General features: G+C 43.6%; 1 protein-coding gene across 3 annotated transcripts; it reads right to left on the bottom strand.

The window, feature by feature from the left end:
- Window positions 1-809: 809 nt before the first annotated feature.
- On the bottom strand, window positions 810-19658 carry LOC121271711 (coiled-coil domain-containing protein 134-like). Of its 3 annotated transcripts, none has more exons than XM_041177883.1 (7): window positions 19558-19658; window positions 15679-15784; window positions 13405-13526; window positions 11877-11961; window positions 8052-8233; window positions 5036-5107; window positions 810-1352 (listed from the first exon to the last, which is right to left on the bottom strand). In XM_041177883.1, exons 1-7 carry the CDS (start codon window positions 19600-19602, stop codon window positions 1227-1229), a joined length of 738 nt encoding a protein of 245 aa, XP_041033817.1. In that variant the 5' UTR covers window positions 19603-19658; the 3' UTR covers window positions 810-1226. The 3 variants fall into 3 exon arrangements, with proteins under 3 accessions (XP_041033817.1, XP_041033818.1, XP_041033819.1); XM_041177884.1 differs by having other exon boundaries at window positions 19588-19649; XM_041177885.1 differs by lacking the exon at window positions 19558-19658 and adding an exon at window positions 17512-17533.
- Window positions 19659-21202: the final 1544 nt, after the last annotated feature.

Below are 21202 nucleotides of genomic sequence, written 5' to 3'. Positions count from 1 at the left end.
GAGGACACACTGTTCTTGAATTCTATTAACTGTAATTGGGCTCCTTGAACAATGATGTCCAAATGTCTACAACAACAACTTGCCTTATATGACACCTTTAGCATGGTAAATTGTCCCAAGTCACTTCACAGAACTGTTAGCAATTAAAATGCCTCCCTTGCAGCACTGTGAGTTTACCTACACCCCATGGACAGCAACAGTTCAAGAAGGCAGCTCATCATCACCTTCTCAAGGGCAGTTAGAGATGGACAATCAAAATGTTGGCCTAGCCAGCAATGCCCACGTCCCATGAAAATAAAAAAAATTGATACCAGGCTACACAAGGAGATATTAGTGTAGAAGTAGGTTTCAAGGAGTGTTGTAAAGGAGGAGAGGGAGAGCTTTAGGATAAGGTCTCTAGAGTTTATGGTCTAAGCAGCTGAAGGCACGGCCGCCAATGTTGGAGTGAATTGGGGATGTGCAAGAAACCATAATTGGAGGAGTGTGGAAATCTTGGTGATGATGGAAATAGGGAAGGGCGAGCACATGCTGAGATTTGTAAATGAGAATACTCTGTGCTAGCTTTGTGTGTTGCATGGAAAATATTCTAGCTAACCTGCTTCAAAGATTTTGTTATTGTAAATGTATTTGTCAATTTACAGTACCTCCATGGCTGGGGTTTTCTGTTGCCAGCTTACGTGGCGATCTTCAGTTCATTCACTTAAACTGGGCAGAAAATCTCAGGCTGGGTGAGCAGAGAAATGGAAACTCAAGCCAGTGAGTACAATTTTGAGTGTATTGCATGTAATTAAAGGAGTCTAAACCATTTGTTAGGATCACATGCTTTCGTACCTTATTGTATTTTATTGTTAAAACAGAAAATCAGCAGTCCAACTTAGAATACAGAGAGGCCTTGCAATTCCTTAAAATCAAAATCACTGTTTGATGGTGATGAAATAACTCAAAGCATGTTACATCAGATTCTGGCTTTCTTACCAGTGTTTCAGGGATTAAATTCAGTGATTCCATCCATTTTATTTGCATAAACCAAAAAAATTGTGGTCCTTATAATGAAACTTCCTTTTTAAAGGAAAGAGAGCAGCTCTAGTGAGAGCAAACCTGTACAGGTTACCGCCGTCCTGAGGGGATTTTATTCAGACGTATATAGATATTTATGCCAGTGAAAGATTTCAAGCAGCTCCAGACAACAGCATAAATGGTCCCAGTGGTTGTCAGCTTTCAATAGGTCATAACTCGGATCTTGTCTTTGTGATCCTTGGTCCTTTTCGAAGCTCTTTTCTTTTGTCTTCTTTTTTCCTTCTTTTCTCCTCGTCTTTCAAGGCTTTATGAAAAGCATCGTTATTGTGAAGGAACTGTAAAATAAAAACTGCAGTAGATCAGTAATGCCTACCAACAGAAAGAGAGGGATTATAACAGTTCAGAGTTCCTCAGCTGGTTCTGTCAGCTGTGGGTAGTACTCTCGTCGCTCAGGCAGGAGATTATGAGTTCAAGTTCTATTCCAAACTTGAACACCAAAACCCAGGGTGGTATTCTCAATGTGGGACTGAAGGTGTGTTGCACTGTCGGAGGTGCTGTATTTCAGATGAGACCTTATACTGAGGCCACCTCTACCCTCCTGGTAAAGGTCCCTATTCTGAAGAACAGCAAGAGAATTTTCTCTGGTATCCTAGCAAATATTTATCCCTCACTCAACATCATTAAAACAGATTATCTGGTCATTATCACGTTGCTGTTTGTGGGAGCTTGCAGGGCACAAAATTGGTTGACACATTTCCTATAACAGAAACCAAAGTTCCCTTTAATACCCTCATGCTGTATACGGCCCATTTGTTGCACTGTACAGTCCCATTGAGACTGCTGTGCAGCTGCACATCTTAAGGGGACACACAGCCTGTTTGTTTCCTGCGCAGTACGTTCTGGATTGCTGCACTGACAGTGACGATATTTCAAAAGTACTTCACTGGCTGTAAAGCATTTTGGGAGGTCCTAAGGTTTTGAAAGATGCTATAGAAATGCAAGTTCTTTCTTTTTTTAGATTTACTGCCCTCAGCTTGCTGAACCTTATCCCAGTTTCTCAACTGGGCAGCTGAACAGAGTGTCACAAGTCAGCAAAAATAGTCCCAACTCAGGAAGAGGGGAAAATGTCAGATTCGCCCCACTGAAACTGGGTTTCATGTTGATTATAAGGTTCTGCTGGCAGTGGATTATATTCACACTCCTAGCACACATACACACACAGCCAAAGGATACACAAAGTTGAGTGGTATGAGAAGGGGTGAAAACAGGAGGGGTGTGGGGGGGGGGGGCGGTGGTGGGGAGCTTGTCGATTGTGGCCAAAGAAAGTACACAGCAACATTCAAGAGGAATGAGAGAAAATAATAACCTATTGAAAAATTGTCCCTTTCCAGTGATCTAGTTGGTTCATAGTGTAACGTTCTTTTCTAACAAGATTGTTCACCACTAAATGCAAGCACTTCATCTAACTAGGCGCTTACAGCTTGACAAAACTTTTCAGAAGGTCAGAGGCCATTAATGACGAACAGTACCTTTGTCCCAACCTTCATCACCACTTCAACAGCTCTGAAGCTTTATGTGATAAATCTTTTTCTTCAAAATTTATTTAACTTTGCATATTTTGTTCATTGTTAATTTTCATTTCAAATTACCTCACCATTAAATTTGGTTCCCTGACTTGTTGCTCGTGAATCAGACAGCTATTTTATTTGTTTACTTTTAATATTTCCTAACCAAAATTTAACTCACCAAACCATTTCCGTGGCTTTGCAGATCATTTAGGTCCCTGATTGGTGGGCTATCCCCAAATCACTTCTACTTTGAGTTACGTGACTGAAAAAGACTTGCACTCATATACACTGCTGCTTCAAATCTCTCTGAAAAATCCCATAGTACTTCACATACAGCAAATTACTTTAAACTGCAATGACTGTCATTATGTATACAACCACAACAGCTATTTTGCACGGGATTACACAGAATTTACAGCACAGAAACAGGCCATTCAGCCCAGCTGGTTCATGCTGGTGTTTATGCTCCATATGAGCCTCCTCCCACCCTACTTCATCTCACCCTATCAGCATACGCTTCTATTCCTTTCATGCATCTATCCAGCTTCTGAATTACACAGTGCACTACTCAGTGTTTTATATTTATGGCCCCTAGTTCTGTTCTCCTCTACGTAATGGAAATATCTTATCCAAATCTACCCTATTAAACCAGTTCATTGGTTTAAAGTTTGGTCACCCCTCTGTCATCTTCTACAGGAAAGAGTTTGATCTTTCCTGACAGTTGTAACCTTTCAGTTCTAATATCATCCTTTTGAATCTTTTTTGCACCTCTCCATTGCCTCTGTTTCTTCTATCGTGCTCCAGTGAATTGCCTTGAGCCGTTTTCTTATGTTAAAGGTGCCAGCTAAATGCAGCTTGAAGCATGCTGAATCTTTTTGCACCTTGGAACAGTGACTTGAGGATATATGTGCACAAACTGTCAAAGGTGGCAGGGCAGGTTGAGAAAGTTGTTTAAAAATACCATATAATATCCAGGCATTACAAATTGAAACATAGAGTACAAAAGCAAAGAGGTTTTGATGAACCTTTATAAAACACTGGTTTGGCCACAAGTGGAGTATTGTGTCCAATGCGGGCACTACACTGTAGAAAGATGTGAAGACTTTAGAGAAGGTACAGAACAGATTTACGAGAATGGTTCCAGGAATGAGGAACTTCAGTGATGAGGATAGATCAGAGGTGTGGTTGTTCTGCTTACAGGACAGAAGATTGAGAGATTTGATAGAGTAATCAAAATCATGCAGGGTTTAGATGGAGCAGATAGAGAGAAACTGTGCCCATTGGTGGGAGGATTGAGAACCAGAGGACACAGATTTAAGGTGATTGGAATAAGAAGCAAAGGCAACATGGGCAAAAAAATAACACAGTAAGTGATTAGGATCTGGATTGCACTGCTCGAAGATGTGGTGAGGGAAGATTCAATCATGGCTTTCAAAAGAGATATGGATAAGCACCTGAACAGAGAAAAATTCCAGGGGTATGGTTAAAGGACAAGAGAATGGGACTGAGTTACTCTTGCTGGGAGCAAGTGTGAACACATGGGCCAAATGGCCTCCTTCTGTTCTGTAAATATTCCATGATTCTAAGTCTCTGGAATGGGCTTTGAATCCACAAACTTCTCATAGAATGATGCAGCACAGGAGGAGGCCATTTGGTCCATTGTGCCTGTGCCAGCTCTTTGAAAGAGCGATCCCATTAGCTCTACGCCCCCAGCTATTGCCTCTGTACCCTGCAAATTTTCAAGAATTTATCCAATTGCTTTCTGAAAGTTCTTATTAAGAACTTCTATCATCCTTTCAGTCAGTCCATTCCAGACCATAACCACTCGTTGCATAAAAAAGTTTCCTCATGTCACCTCTGGTTCTTTTGCCAATCACCTTGAATCTGTGTCCTCAGGTTATCAACCTTTCTGCCACAGGAAACAGCTTCTCCTTATCCACTCTATCATAGTCCCTCATGATTTTGAACACCTCTATTAAATCTCCCGTTCAAGGGGAGGTTCAACTCCTCTGTCTAAGGAGAGCAACGTCAGGTTCACCAGTCACTCCATATAACTTAAGTCCCTCGTCCCCAGTATCATTCCAGTAAACTCCTCGGTACCCTCTCTAAGGCATTTGCTGACTCAGAGACAACAGCACTACCAACTGAGCCAAAGCTGGCACTACAATTGCACAAAAAAAAGAGAATTTTGAAAGGATTTTAGCTTTTCTAACAGTATAAAATGAAAACTAAATGCTTTACCAAAAAAGAGCCCAAGTGGGGCAAATGAATGCTTATGTGCACCACATGGTGATAGTGTTAGAAACCTGGGAACAGATTGCCTGACTGTCTCCAGACCAGGGAAAGGATGTAGTCTCCAAACTTTTTCATCCAGTGACTGTAAATATCTAAAAAAAAAAATAATCAACGAATGAAAGGTTCTTTTTTTAAATGGAAGGTTATTTACTTACGTCTTCATCCTCATTTTTAAATGGATTTTTATAGTCTGGAGATTTTTCACTGATCCCAAGCTCCTGCGCCATCTGTTGGACAGGATAAAAACATAAGGCATCATCTACATATTATAAACATACATATTAGGAGCAGGAGTAGGCCACTCAGTCCCTCGAGCCTGCTCCACCATTCAATAAGATTATGGCTGATCTGACTGTAAGCTCAACCCAAAGTTCCTGCCTACCCCCGATAACCTGTCACCTTCTTGTTACTCAAGAATCTATCGCATGCTGCCTTAAAAATATTCAAAGACTCTGCTTCCACTGCCTTTTGAGGAAGAGAGTTCGAAAGGCTCACAACCCTCTGAAATAAAAATTCTCCTCATCTCTGTCTTAAATGAGCAACCCATTATTTTTAAACAGTGACCCCTAGTTCTAGATTTTCCCACAAGAGGAAACATCCTCTCCACAGCAGCCCCGTCAAGACCCCTCAGGATCTTAAAGGTTTCAATTAAGTCGCCTCTTATTCTTTTAAACTCCAGTGGATACAAGCCTAACCTGGCCAGCCTTTCCTCATAAGACAACCCAACCATTCCTGGTATTAGTCTAGTAAACCTTCTCTGAACTGCTTCTAACGCATTTACATCTTTTCTTAAATAAAGAGACCAATACTGTACACAATACTCCAGTTGTGCTCTTATCAATGCCCTGTACAACTGAAGTATAACCTCCCTACTTTTGTAATCAACTCCCCTCACAATAAACGATAACATTCTATTAGCTTTCCTAACTACTTGCTGTACCTGCACACTAGCTTTTTGTGATTCATGGACTCAGACACCCAGATCCCTCTGAACCTCAGAGCTCTGCAATCTCTCATCATTTAGATCATCATCTGCCGACTGATGGCTGGAGTGTGGGGGCAATTCATGTGACAAAACCTCCAGGAATATATTTAATCACAGTTGACAACCCTAGTGAAGGTACAGCTGCCAGTGATGGAGCGATGAAAATCAGGGATGCTAACAGCCAGAAAATTGAGAAACACAGATATCTCAGAGGTTTGTGATCCTCGAGGAGATTACAGAGAAAGGGAGCAGTGATGCCAATAAGGGTTTTGAAACCAGGATGACAGTTTTAAAATCGAGTTGCTGGACCAGGAGCCAATGCAGGTCAATAAGTATAGGGCTGATGGGTGCACAGAACTTGGCTCAAATCAGAATGCTGGCAGCAGGGTTTTAGAAGAGTTCGAGTTCACAGAGGTAAGTAATATTGAGACACTAAGGTTCTCCATCAACCAAGTGGCATAAGTAGAATGAACTATGGTTCATATTAATCAGAAAATTGTAAAAAGCACAAAGTTTGTGTGTGTATTCTGCCTGTATGAACTCAGTGCTAGCTGAGTGGACAGATTGAATGGATTTTCTAAAGATGGCCTCAATGCCGGGCTGACACTGCTGCTAAAAACCAGTTTAAACTTACAAAAATAAAATCTTCATTTTTTTACCCTTCCTCCTCCTCTTTCACTTCCTCAGAGGCATAGATACACAAAGGACTAAAAGAAGTGAAGCAGGTTCTTAAGGCCATAAAATAAAGCAAACCATGCACTGGAGTTACTTTCTAGAAGGACAAACCTGAAAAGCAGAGAGGCTAGATGAAACTTGCATCAAACACTGGTCAGTCACATTTGAAAGTATTGCGTGCAGTTCTGGAATCAGCTAGAGTATTGCGAGCAGTTCTGGAATCCGCATTACAGGAAGGATGTGATTGCACTAGAGAGAGTGCAGAGGAGATTTACCAGGATGTTGCCTGGGCTGGAGAGTTTTAGTTATGAGGAGAGATTGGATAGACAGGGGTTATTTTCCCTGGAGCAGAAGAGATTAAGGGGGGACATGATTGAGATGTATAAAATTATGAGGGGCATAGATAGGGTAGACAGGAAGGAACTTTTCCCCTTGGTGAAGGGATCAATAACCCTGGGTGGGGGGGGCACCATAGATTTAAGGTAAGGGGCAGGAGGTTTAGAGGGAATGAGAGGAAGAATTTTTTCACCCAGGGGTGGTGGAAATCTGGAACTCACTGCCTGAAAGGATGGTACAGGCAGATACCCTCATAACATTTAAGAAGTATTTGGATGTGCACTTGCGATGCCATGGCACACAAGACTATGGGCCTAGTGCTGGAAAATGGGATTAGAATAGTTAGGTACTTGTTTGACTGGTGCAGCCTTGATGGGCCAAAGGGCCTTTTTCTGTGCTGTGGACCTCTATGACTCTATTAAAGGCATTGGAAAAGGTGCAAAAAAGATTCATGAGGCTGATACCAGAACTGAGAGGTTATATTTATCAGGCAAGACTGACAGGCTGGGGCAATCTTCTCTAGAAGAGATGGCTGTGGTGACCCGATAAAGGTCTTTAAGATTATGAAAGGATTTTTATCAGGTAGTTATAGAGAAGGTGTTCCCACTTGTGAAGGGGATCAAAACTAGGGATAATAAATATAATATATTCACCAATAAATCGAATAGGGAATTCAGGAGAAACTTCTTTACCCAGAGTTGTTAGAATGTGGAACTCACTACTACATGGACTGGATGAGGCGAATAGTATTAATGCATTTAAGGAGAAGCTAGATTAACATGAGAGAGAAAGGAATTGAAGGGTATGCTGATGAGATCAGATAAAAAGGGTAGGAGGAAGCTCATGTGGAGTTTAAATGCTGGCATGGGCAAGCTGATCAGAATGGTCTGTGTCTGTGATGTAGACTTGGTGTAGCATATCACTCCACAAAAGAACAGGTAGGCAGATGAGTCACTCTCATACATCTGCTAATGCCGCTCTATAATTGTTCTCAGGAGGTGCCAGGTGTCTCTTTCTCAGATTGGTGGGATGAGACCGTGAACCCATCTTACAAACTTATTGAGCCTGTATCGAAAACTCTGCACCAGTCTCCAAGTTCATATGTTTTATACCTACATCAATACTTTTATACATTGGAGATAAACAAAGCTTTCCAACCCTCAAATCTCTCTCACCAGATTTAGAAGCTGTGTGTGTGGCCCTCCATTGAAAACTCCTGTTTGATTACAGAAACTGATTCCCCATCGGATCAAGTGGTTCCAGTTGGAGTTGCGATCAAAGTAATGATGGACAATCTTCGGAAAACGCAGAGTCACATCCCCAAAGAAGGCTGTGTTTTCAACAATGTGGGAATAAGCTGAAAAGCAAAGCAGGATTGGCACATTATAGGCAGAAAGCTCACTCAAAGAAAACACATCCACTTTAGAGACAGTTACATCAAACAGACAAAATGTTCCAGCTTGGAGCCACCATGGCACCAGCATCCAAATTTCAGATATTATACTCCATTTTTGTACTTCTCCACTTCTTCTGAAAGTGCTGACAAGATGGAATATGGATATAAAAGATCCCAATGTATTATTTTGAACATGAGCAGAATAAATCTCCCTAGTATCCTGGCCAATATTTTTCCTTCAGCCCACATCAATAAAATGGATTGCCCTAAATCATATCAACAATTTCCAGTTCCCTGGCCCCAATAGCCTCCTCTTCCACCATGGACATCCAATCCCTCTACACCTCCATCCCCCACCAGAATGGTCTAAAAGCTCTCCACTTCTTCCTGCCCAAACAATCCCCATCCACCACTACTCTCCTCCGTCTGGCTGAACTTGTTCTCACACTGAACAACTTCTCCTTAAACTCGTCTCACTTCCTCCAAATAAAAGGTGTGGCTATGGGTACCCGCATGGGCCCCAGTTATGCCTGTCTCTTTATGGGATATGTGGAACTTTCCTTGTTCCAGTCCTACTCAGGCCCCCTCCCAAAACTTTCTCTCCAGTACATCGATGAGTGTTTCGGTGCTGCTTCATGCTCTCAACTGGACCTGGAAAAATTTATTAATTTTGCTTCCAATTTCCACCCCTCCATCACTTTTACATGGTCCATCACTGACACTTCCCTTCCTTTCCTTGACCTCTCTGTCTCAATTTCTGGTGATAGATTGTCATCAATATCCATTACAAGCCCACTGACTCCCACAGCTACCTCGACTACAGCTCCTCACACCCTACTTCCTGTAAGGAATCCATCCCATTCTCTCGGTTCCTTCGCCTCTATTGCAGCTGTTCCGATGATGCCACTTTCCAAAACAGTACTTCTGACCTTCTTCCTTAACCGAGGTTTCTCACCCATGGTGGTTGGCAGGGCCCTCAACCGTGTCTGACCCATCTCCTGCACCTCTGCCCTTGCACCTTCCTCTCCCTCCCAGAACCATGATAGGGTTCCCCTTGTCCTCACTTTTCACCCCACCAGCCTCCGCATCATCCTCTGCCATTTCTGCCAACTCCAGCATGATGCCACCACCAAACACATGCTCCCTTAATCCCCCCCACATCAGCATTCCGTAGGGACCTTTACCTCCAGGACACCCTGGTCCATTCTTCCATCACCCCCTAACAGCTCAACCCCCTCCCACAGCACCTTCCCATGCAACTGCAGAAGGTGCAACACCTGCCCCTTTACTTCCCCCCTCCTCGCTATCCAAGGGCCTAAACACTCCTTTCAAGTGAAGCAGTGCTTCACTTGCACTTCCCTCAGTTTAGTCTACTGCATTCACTGTTCCCAATGCGGTCTCCTCTACATTGGAGAGACCAAACACAGACTGGGTGACCGCTTTGTGGAACACCTTCGGTCTGTCCGCAAGCATGACCCAGACCTCCCTGTCGCTTGCCATTTCAACACACCACCCTGCTCTCTTGCCCATATGTCCGTCCTTGGCCTGCTGCAATGTTCCAGTGAAGCTCAACACAAACTGGAGGAACAGCACCTCATCTTCCGACTAAGCACTTTACAGCCTTCTGGACTTAACACTGAGTTCAACAAATTCAGATCATGAACTCTCTCCTCCATCCTCACCCCTTTTTGATCCCCTTTTTCCAAATATTTATTTTTAAATTTTTATATATACACATTTTTTTCTCCACCTATTTCTATTTTTTTTTAATTTATTTCCATTTATTATTTTATCCCCACCTTTTGGCCTATTTTGATCTTTTCTCCCACACCATCCCCACCCAACCCCAACTAGGCCAATAGTCACTTGCTCATCCTGCTTTCTACTCTTAATATCACATTAGCACCTCCTTTAGCCAGTATCACCACGATCAACACCCCTTCGACCTTTTGTTTATGATATTTTTTGCAATCTCTCCTTTGCCTCCACCTATCGCTGGCCTTCTATCCAGCTTCATTTGTCTCACCCCCCCTTAAACAGTACATATTTCTCCACATTTCTACTTCTCTTTAGTTCTGAAGAAGAGTCATATGAACTCGACATATTATTATCTTTCTCTCCACAGGTGCTGTCTGTCAGACCTGCTGAGTATTTCCAGCAATTTTTGTTTTTGTTTCAGATTTCCAGCATCTGCAGTATTTTGCTTTTATCTGGTCATTATCTTTGTTATTTGTGGCATCTTGCTGTGTGCAAATTGGTTGCTTCATTTCCTACAACAGTGACTGCACTTCAAAAGTACTTTGGGACATTGTGAGGTTGTGAAAGACGTTATATAAATGCATTTTTTCTTTATAAATGGTGTTTAATCAACTGTAGGGGACAAAAGAGTTGAGCCTAGTTATGTCCTTAGCTGTTACCGACAATCCTGAGCTTCTTTTTATTCATTCCTGAAATGTCAACATCACTGCCAGGGCAGGGCCCATCCCTTGTTGCCCCTGAGTCAGTGTGGTGAACGTGCTCCCACAGAACTGTCAGGAAGGAAGTTCCCAGCAGACATCAGTAGAAAAGTGACCTGGTGTGGAGACCTTGACCAGTTTGCCCCTCCCTAGCCACAATATTGAGCCCAATTATAGCATCTCCCTGGTGGAAGTTTCCAGCTCATTGTGCCTATGCCAACTCCCTGACAGAGCAATCCCAAACCTCATCTCTCCCTATGGTCTTCCATTCTAATTTTCAACCAGATTTTCATTAAAAGGTGCAATGGTGTCTACCTCATTAACTCTGTGTGTCAAAATGTTCCAGGCTCCCACAATCCATTGTGTAAAGAAATTCCTCCTAACATCTCTCCTCAATCTGAAGTGATCATTTTAAATGATGACCCTTCAGCACTGACTTACCAACCAAAAGAAATGGTATTCTTCTATTCACTCCATCAAAGTTCTGTATAATTTTAAAACCCTCTACTAAATCCAGTCTAAGCCTGCTCTGCTCTAATTGAAATAGTCATAGGAACAGAGTAGGAGGAGTAAGCCATTCAGCCCTTCGAGCCTGCTCTGCCATTCATTAAGATCGTGGTTGGGGTCTCAGCTCCACTTTCCCTCTCAAAAATCTATCTAACTTGCTCTTGAATAAATCCATTCTCCATTGCTTTCTGGGGAAGTGAATTCCACATACCAGCAACCCTTAGAGAAGAAGTTTCTCCTCATCTCTGTCTTAAAAGGGAGACCTCTTATTCTTAAACTGTGTCCCCTAGTTCTAGTCTCCCCCACAAGAGGAAACATCCTCCCGGTATCCACCCTATCCAGACCCTTCAGGATCTTATGTTTCAATAAGATAGTCCACACTTGCTCAAGCCCAAGAGGACAGATGGTGCCTTGGTTTAACTTCTCATCTGAAAGGTGGCACCCCTGGCAGTGCAGTACCCCCTTCAGTACTGCGCTGGGAGTGTCAGTTTGGAATCTATACTCTGGGGTGGGACTTGAACCCACAACTGTTTGATTCAAAGACGACAGTGCTACCCACTGAGCCCTGGCTGACAGCCAAGCACAACAAGGAACAAAACAAAAGCTTATGACATAAAGAAAAATATTCATCCTATAGTCACCATCTTTGAGTTTCTCATCATGAGGCAGTGGTCCATCAGCTTGTACATCAGCGCCAGTCAGTATTGTCTTGGAATCTTCCAATACCTGTAATTAATGGAAATCAAACTGTTTTTCAACTTAAAAACTCATATTTTCTAATCTGTTCTGAAGAAATGGGCTCAGCTTTAAAATCAATCTGCTTGTTTTTCAAATTATCTGCAGTCTTTTTTCCTTTTAGGTAGCGAGTGCTGATAACTTCTGAGAAACTGGTTTGAAGAGGTTTTTGGGCCAATCATTGTGAGGGAGCTTTGTAAAGCTAGCCATCTGACCGTGGAGTATTGTGGGTTCAGAACTGTGTGTGCACTGATATTAATTCAGCTCTGGGGCCAGCCATCTTAAATTTGACAAGAAGCCCAGTCTGGTCTTATCGTCTGGAACACCCCTCAGCATGCTTTCCAATAAGTGGCAATCAAGAATAGAGGGCTATAGAGAACATAAAACAACTATACATTGGGAGGAATAGTGACAGGCCTAATTTTGGGATTCAGGGAAGGGGTTATTCACCCTATATCTGCTAAGCTGATACAACAACTTGCATTTATATAGCAGCCTTAATGTAGTAAACTTCCCAAGGCACTTCACAGGAGCATTATCAAATAAAATTTGACACTGAGCCATGGTGGGGAGATGATGGCGGAGTGGTAATGTCACTAGACCTTGCCCCCTTAGGGAAGGAAATCTGCTCTAGCCTACCTGTGACTCCAGACTGAAATGTGGTTGACTCTTAACTCCCCTCTGCATTGGCCTAGCAAACCATTCAGTTCAAGAGCAATTAGGGATGGGCAACAAATGCTGGCGTTTCCAGTGACATCCACATCCCATGAAAAAAAGCATTGGAAGATATTAAGACAAGTAAGGTAGGTTTTAAGGAGCATCTTAAAAGAATAGAAAGATGAAGAGATAATTCCAGAGCCAAATTTAAAAACAAGGCTGCCAACAGTGGAATGATGAGGAGGCTAGAGTTGGAGACGTGCAGAGCTCTGAGCATTGGAAAGTGGGAGGACGTTACCAGAGAAGGGAGGAGGCCGTGGAGGGATTTAAAAACAAGGATGAGCATTTTAAAAATTGGGCTTTGTTCAATTGGGTAATGGACAAACAGAATGGTGCAAATTAGGATATAGGCAGCAGAGTTTCAAATGAGTTTGTAAAATGGGGAATCAGCCATGGGAGGAGAGCATTAGAACAATCAAGTCTAGAAGTAACAAAGACATGATAAGAGTTTCAGCAGCAGATGATCTGAAGCAGGGCCAGAGATGGGTGATGTTACAGAGGTGAAATTAGGCAGTCATGGTGTTATGGAGCAGATATGTGGTCAGAGGCTCATCCTGCGGTTAAAGAGGCTGATGGGTCTGTAGATAGTCTGGCTCAGCCTCAGACACTGGCCAGGGCAAGCAATGGAGTTGGTGGCGAGTGAATGAAGCTTCTGAGGGGTGTCACCGAACAGGCTGAAGATCACGTACTATGTCCTGACCATCTCTCTTCGCTCACCTTGAACAATCCTTTCAACATGATGTCAATAATCTTGTACTGCTGATTAATGTCATTCAATTCAATCATGTTCTTCAATGCATGCATCTGGTCCTTGCGTTTTGTTTCAAAGAGCTTTCTATCTAAAAGTAGTGTTCAGGAAAGTATGCAGTGCCATAGATTCTTCAGCATGGTTTTGTTCACAGTCCAATGAATGCACTGAACGTGCAATGTTAACAAGCAAACTCCTATTCTACTAACCCCCTACCCCCAACTATAAAATTGATATATGATGTCTGCTCACCTGTCCATTTCAGTAATGGAAAGCATTAATTCAGTCAGGTTCTCTGAATGCCCAGTGAGTTTATATAGTGAGTAGCTGGGTCAAACTGACCATGAAAAGGTCCAGTTTCAATTCCTGGTTTGTGCTGCATTAATTAATCTCATCTGGGGCTGCTACAAATGGGTACTGTTTAATTGGTATGGGATCCTGGTTCTGACAGTAATCCTCACAGATATGTGAGTAAGTAGACATTGGGTGAAAGGTCCAACGTTCAACTATCATTAAACAAATCAAATCATAATGTCCAGGGGGCTGTAGTTAGAACAGAGATTATGGCAAGATTTGAGGCAGATGTTTAAAATCACAAAGGGATGAGAAAAAGTAAATGGAAAAAGACTTCTCTGGTTCAGGAGTCAAGAAAGAGAGGATATTGTTATGTGATTAAATATTAAAGGTTTAGGACAGCACGAGAGAAAAGCTCTTTTGTTACACAGAGGGCTGTGAAAAACACAATCAGAGTTTGTGATTGAAGCAAAGAGCACATCAAAATAGATAGGCGGATGGAGAGAGAGAGGCGGCGAAAGGGAGAGATGGGGAGAGATAGAGAGATGGAGAGAGACAGAGATGGAGAGAGACAGAGATGGAGAGAGACAGAGATGGAGAGAGACAGAGTTGGAAAGAGACAGAGATGGAGAGAGACAGAGTTGGAAAGAGACAGAGTTGGAAAGAGACAGAATTGGAAAGAGATAGAGATAGACATCGATAGATAGCTGGATGGAGAGACTAGGAGAGATGGACAGGTTGATTTATTGAAAAATCATCATGGTGTCAGGTGCTAAATTGTGATGACTATACAATCCATAACATAATTATGGACAATCATTAAAATAAAAAGTATTAAATAATAAAAAGGATTGCAGAGTTATTAACAATTCAGTATACAAATAATTACAATACTTTGTAAAATGCAGATCTCCTTAATTTACATAATAAATATGAAAGATCTACAGCACTCTGCATTTTATATTAAACTAGTTGTCAGGTGGAGTTCATTAAATTCTCAATCATTTACATACTGAGTTTTATAAAGTTAGGGGATTGGGCTGTCTCATAGGCTGATCATTCTATATCTTTGTGGAATAGTGTTGGAAATGGGAGGTGGGATTCAGAAGAGTTTTTTAGTGAAGTCCAGACAGCTCTTTCCGTCTCTCAGCAAGGGAACCCTTATTCTGTTGTTTAATTGTGTCAGAGTAGCTTTGTCACGTGTTACCTGGCATCAGTTTCAATGGTCGTTTTTGAACGCTTTTGGGTTTGTTCACACGTTCAACATGGGAACAGAGCAAGCGCATGGGATTAGGATTTGTGTGGAAGATAATCACCAACATGGACTGGATAGGCCAGTTTTCATGTTACAATTTCTATATAACTTTAAAAGAATTCATAATTTCAGCTCCATCTTCCCTTCCTTCCCTCCTTTCCATGAGCACCCTCTACTGCCTCAATCAAGTGGTCATAGGAAATCGGAGCTGGGGTAGGCCATTCAGCCCCTTTCTCGAGCCTGCTCCACCATGCAACTGGATCACGGCTGATCTTCTATCTCAACATCATTTTCCTGCACTATCCCCAAATTCCTTGATGGCTTCTAGAAATCCATTAATCTCTGTCTTGGTCATTCTTTGGGTGATCCTAAATAGTATCAGCAGGCTACTGGACAATAGAGTCCACCACAGACAAGTGCAATTCTGTCTTTGCACAATATTTCACAAACAGGAATCACTGGCCAGTGTCCACGAACTAGAACCCTGGCTCTCTACAAAACAGTGATCAAGGCTATACTTTAAGAGAAGACCACAGGCAGGAACCTCCACTGTGTGCCAAACCAAGGCCCCCTGGACTATCCCAGGTTCTTTTTGCCATGTTTGCCTTGACATTTCTGATAGATTGGAAGGAGGTAGAAAGATTATATTCTATTTACAATCCCAATGAAAACCCATCAGTGCCACAAAGGATACAGATTTCTAGACTTGGATCCAGGTTTTGTTTCTGACCATTGGACAGTTTGAATCCGTTCAAGCATACACTGATCATAATCACACAAATCCGTAGGACATCCATGATCTGTTGTTAAGAAAAACAGAAACATTAAATATCAATGAAACAAGATCTACATATAGATCAATTGGAATCCATTCAACCTCACAGTACCATCCTCAACACACTGCAGAATTTGAAAACTACATTTTAGAAATTTTGTGGGAGTGGAAAAAGGAGTTTCATGCTGCATCAGAAAGTGAACTATCTTCCAACCTTTAGGGAGTTATCAAGCATTCCCAGCTCAGCTGCAACATAGGTGAAATCCCTGGTAAAGTTACCTCCACTTTGTCTCACCCATAACCTTCGACAGGTGTGGTTAAAGTGACGCTGTCACAGACACTTACTTCATTCAACACCTTACACACACACACACATACAATACAGGTAAATAGACCTTACCCATGTACTAAACAAACCTCTCCTATCATTCACTGGACCCCTCCCCCTGCCGGAGCCCTCTACATCCAGACCTCTCCCCCACACTCTTACCAGAGCCTTCTCCATCTAGACCTCTCCCCCACACTCTTACCAGAGCCTTCTCCATCTAGACCTCTCCGCCACACTCCTACCAGAGCCTTCTCCATCCAGACCCCTCCCCCCGCCGGAGCCCTCTACATCCAGACCTCTCCCCCACACTCTTACCAGAGCCTTCTCCATCTAGACCCTTCCCCCACACTCTTACCAGAGCCTTCTCCATCTAGACCTCTCCCTCACACTCCTACCAGAGCCTTCTCCATCCAGACCCCTCCCCCCGCCGGAGCCCTCTACATCCAGACCTCTCCCCCACACTCTTACCAGAGCCTTCTCCATCCAGACCCCTCCCCCACACTCCTACCCAGAGCCTTCTCCATCCAGACCCCTCCCCCACACTCCTACCCAGAGCCTTCTCCATCCAGACCCCTCCCCCACACTCCTACCCAGAGCCTTCTCCATCCAGACCCCTCCCCCACACTCCTACCCAGAGCCTTCTCCATCCAGACCCCTCCCCAACACTCCTACCCAGAGCCTTCTCCATCCAGACCCCTCCCTAACACTCCTACCCAAAGCCTTCTCCATCCAGACCCCTCCCCAACACTCCTACCCAGAGCCTTCTCCATCCAGACCCCTCCCCAACACTCCTACCCAGAGCCTTCTCCATCCAGACCCCTCCCCAACACTCCTACCAGAGCCTTCTCCATCCAGACCCCTCCCCCACACTCCCACCAGACCTTTCTATATCTGGATCCCCCGGCGCCGAACCTTTTGCATCCAGATGCCCCCCCTCCCCATTCTTCATCTAGGCACAGATACTGCTTTGCCTGTTTGCCCTAATGAAGCTGCTGATTATTGGATGTGTTGGTCTTTTTTCTGCTGGTCTGGAGTTATTCCAATTGATCAAACTGATGATGATGGTGCCAGCTTCCCTCTCTTAACAATGTCGTTGGTGTTTCCTGGGTGTGGAAGTGAGGCATTTCCACGCATGCCTCTCATGATTTTAGCCAATAACCAATGTGACCAAGGAAGTTAAGGGCACACAACAATCAAAAAACACTCACTCAGCCTTTCATCAAACCATTTCACCAACCCACACATCAAGGGTAAAATCCATATCAAACACCTAAAATAGTACTGAGATCACATGCACATCTATAGTGTCTATTACTCATTTTTACTTGATAATTAATAATGTAATTAGCCACATCATAATACCTAATTAGTTCCATGCAGCAAGTGGCTAATATATTAGTTACGTTTTAACTTGTCATACTGACCAGTTCTTCGATCTCTTGACAGAGATTTCCAATTAGTGCTGAGCTACAGATGCTTCTGTCCTGTGGACTGTTAGGAACAAGGTCCGTATCTTTTTGGACAATACTAGCAATGAGAAACAGTCCAACAGCCGAAGTAAAAATAAATTTTGCTTGTTCCTCTTAATGTTTCTGATTTAAGACATATAATGGCTTCAGAAAGAGAGAGTGAGAGCTTATGTTCTGGCTGGAAATCTACATCACACCTCCTATTTATACTTCTCTTGGTTAAAAGAATGGAAGGATGGCCTGATAATCTGAAATATCTGTACTTGTGATGGACAGCTCAAATAATTGAATAGCTGAATTTTTAAATTGATTCCAAGTGTCTTCAAAGTGCTTGGCAAAATTTAAATTTGCTTCCCCTGTCTCTTTTATGAAAATATTAATTGCACATACACATTGTCTATCACTTTTTAAAAGGAATTAGCATTTTACTCACATTCACTGACCTTCAGCCACTGGACTGGGGTCAGGCGAACTGTAGCCTATGAAAGCTATTAATCAGTGAGCAAGAGACAGTGTCTTACTACAGGGGGAATAACAGCAACAACTTATATTACTTTTTTAAAAATTGATTCATGGGATGTGGGCTTCGCTGGCTGGGCCAGCATTTATTGCCCATCCCTAGTTGCCCTTGAGAAGGTGCTTCACAGCAACATTGTAAAATAAAGTCTGACACCGAGCCGCATAAGGAGATATTAGATCAAATAACCAAATCTTGGTCAAAGAGGTAGGTTTTAAGGAATGTCTTAAAGGAGGAAAGTGAGGTAGAGATGTGAAGAGATGTAGGGAGGGAATTCCAGAGCTAGGGGCCCAGGCAACTGAAGGCATGGCCACCAATGGTGGAGCGATTATAATTGGGAATACACAAGATGGTGGAATTTGAATTCAATAAAAATCTGAAATTAAAAGTCTAATGATGACCATTAAAAAACCATTGCCGATTGTCAGAAAAACCCATCTGTCCTTTAGAGAAGGAAATCTGCTGTCCTTACCTGGTCTGGCCTAAATGTGACTCCAAACCCACAGCAATGTGGGTGACTCTGAAATGGCCTAGCAAGCCACTCAGTTCAACCAGGGATGGGCGATAAATGCCAGTGAGGCCCACATCCCACAAATGAATAAAAAAATTAACAACTCCTTTTACTTTTAGACAGGAGTACATACGTTACCATACATTTACCAACAATAAAACCCACCCACATTCCAGTTAACTTATCCCTTTGAATGCGCCAAACTCCCTGATACTAGAACTATTTTCAGATGACGGGATAACCTTGTAATGGGATGTTTAGTTTGGCTATCCATCTACAGCCTCATGAGAGGCTGATTGAAAATCAGGAGGTGCCTTCTGCACACAGATCCAGTTGGGCAAGTTGACGTCATGTATCCCAAGGTCTGGAACTAATGGCCACAATCGCACTTTGGGTCATCCCCTCCTCACCCACTTATGGAGCAGGTGGCTGTGTTGTCCATGCCCTGCGTGGATTTGGTTTGAGCACTATTCTCGAGAAAGGTCGAAGACAGGGACCTCTGCTGTTGGGGTGGTGATGCGGTGTCCCTTTTTAGGTAGTATGTGTCCCATCATTCTGCCCATCTGGTTAATGGGTTGACAGCAGCTACACAAATATTAGCTGCAGTTTCCCAGGGTGGTCTGCATGATCTTAAAACATTCCCCCCCCACCCCCCCAACATTGGTTACACAGGTTTGGCATCAGCAGCAGATTCATTGCAGAGCCAGACCATTCATCAATTCAGTGTTGGATAAAGCAGTGTGAGAGTTTTAATGGAGGAGTACAGCAGGTGGAGGAGGAGCCTGCAGTCTAGGCTGACTGCAATCACCGACCCATGTCTGCTTTTTAATCCACATTCTCATCAACAGCAAATAGCCCAGCCCCAGCCTGAAGTCATTCGGCCCAAGCTGCCGATGCCCTGAATCTACTTTCCAATTAGTCCCCGTGCACATCGCGCAAGAGACAGTTTAATAAATAGATCTGTTGGGCCTACCGAGTCGCAAGGTTTGACCGTGAAAAGCACCTTTTTATCAACCATTTCACGGAGCGCCCAGGCGGAGCTCTTCTCAGCTCGGCGCCCACCGCTCGACTGATTCTGCGCATGTGCGCCCGGGCCAAGGATGTTCCACCAATCAACCGGCAAATTGACGTTCGCATGCGCATCCGGACCAAGCTCTGCCACCAATCAGATGCCGGAAAGCCGAGCGCATGCGTATCCAAGCCAAACGTTTCCACCGCGCTGCCGAAAAGTCGCGCGCCGTGGCCAGTCGCTCCTATCAATCAGCGACCGAACAGTCCCTGTCAATTCAAAAATATCTGGAAAAACTCAGCGGGTCTGACAGCATCTGCGGAGAGGAACATAGTTAACGTTTCGAGTCCGTATGACTCTTCATCAGAACTGAGGAAATAGAGAAATGAGGTGAAATATAAGCTGGTAGAGGGAAGTAGGACAGGTAGAGCTGGATAGAAATAAAAACAAAAAAACTGCAGATGCTGGAAATCCAAAACAAAAACAGAATTACCTGGAAAAACTCAGCAGGTCTGGCAGCATCGGCGGAGAAGAAAAGAGTTGACGTTTCGAGTCCTCATGACCCTTTGACAGAACTTGAGTTCGAGTCCAAGAAAGAGTTGAAATATAAGCTGGTTTAAGGTGTGTGTGTGGGGGGCGGAGAGATAGAGAGACAGAGAGGTGGAGGGGGTTGGTGTGGTTGTAGGGACAAACAAGCAGTGATAGAAGCAGATCATCAAAAGATGTCACAAACAACAGAACAAAAGAACACAGAGGTGTTAAAGTTGGTGATATTATCTAAACGAATGTGCTAATTAAGAATGGATGGTAGGGCACTCAAGGTATAGCTCTAGTGGGGGTTTTTTTTAATTTTTTTATAATGGAAATAGGTGGGAAAAGGAAAATCTTTATAATTTATTGGAAAAAAAGGGGGGAAACAGAAAGGGGGTGGGGATGGGGGAGGGAGCTCACGACCTAAAGTTGTTGAATTCAATATTCAGTCCGGATGGCTGTAAAGTGCCTAGTCGGAAGATGAGGTGTTGTTCCTCCAGTTTGCGTTGGGCTTCACTGGAACAATGCAGCAAGCCAAGGACAGACATGTGGGCAAGAGAGCAGGGTGGAGTGTTAAAATGGCAAGCGACAGGGAGGTTTGGGTCATTCTTGCGGACAGACCGCAGGTGTTCTGCAAAGCGGTCGCCCAGTTTACGTTTGGTCTCTCCAATGTAGAGGAGACCACATTGGGAGCAACGAATGCAGTAGACTAAGTTGGGGGAAATGCAAGTGAAATGCTGCTTCACTTGAAAGGAGTGTTTGGGTCCTTGGACGGTGAGGAGAGAGGAAGTGAAGGGGCAGGTGTTGCATCTTTTGCGTGGGCATGGGGTGGTGCCATAGGAGGGGGTGGAGGAGTAGGGGGTGATGGAGGAGTGGACCAGGGTGTCCCGGAGGGAGCGATCCCTACGGAATGCCGATAAGGGGGGTGAAGGGAAGATGTGTTTGGTGGTGGCATCATGCTGGAGTTGGCGGAAATGGCGGAGGATGATCCTTTGAATGCGGAGGCTGGTGGGGTGATAAGTGAGGACAAGGGGGACCCTATCATGTTTCTGGGAGGGAGGAGAAGGCGTGAGGGCGG

This window comes from Carcharodon carcharias, chromosome 31 (assembly GCF_017639515.1).
Source record: "Carcharodon carcharias isolate sCarCar2 chromosome 31, sCarCar2.pri, whole genome shotgun sequence".
NCBI classification, from domain to species: Eukaryota; Metazoa; Chordata; class Chondrichthyes; order Lamniformes; family Lamnidae; genus Carcharodon; species Carcharodon carcharias.
Note: the sequence above shows the minus strand (reverse complement) of the source record. Positions and strands in the feature narration are given on the sequence as shown.

Coding starts and splice junctions, on each gene's coding strand:
- LOC121271711 (XM_041177883.1), bottom strand. CDS start 19,602: ATGGTTGATAAAAAGGTGCTTTTCACGGTCAAACCTTGCGACTCG. Junction 15,785..19,557: donor CGGTCAAACCTTGCGACTCG/GTAGGCCCAACA, acceptor TCTTAACAACAG/ATCATGGATGTCCTACGGAT. Junction 11,962..13,404: donor TGTTGAAAGGATTGTTCAAG/GTGAGCGAAGAG, acceptor CATTAATTACAG/GTATTGGAAGATTCCAAGAC.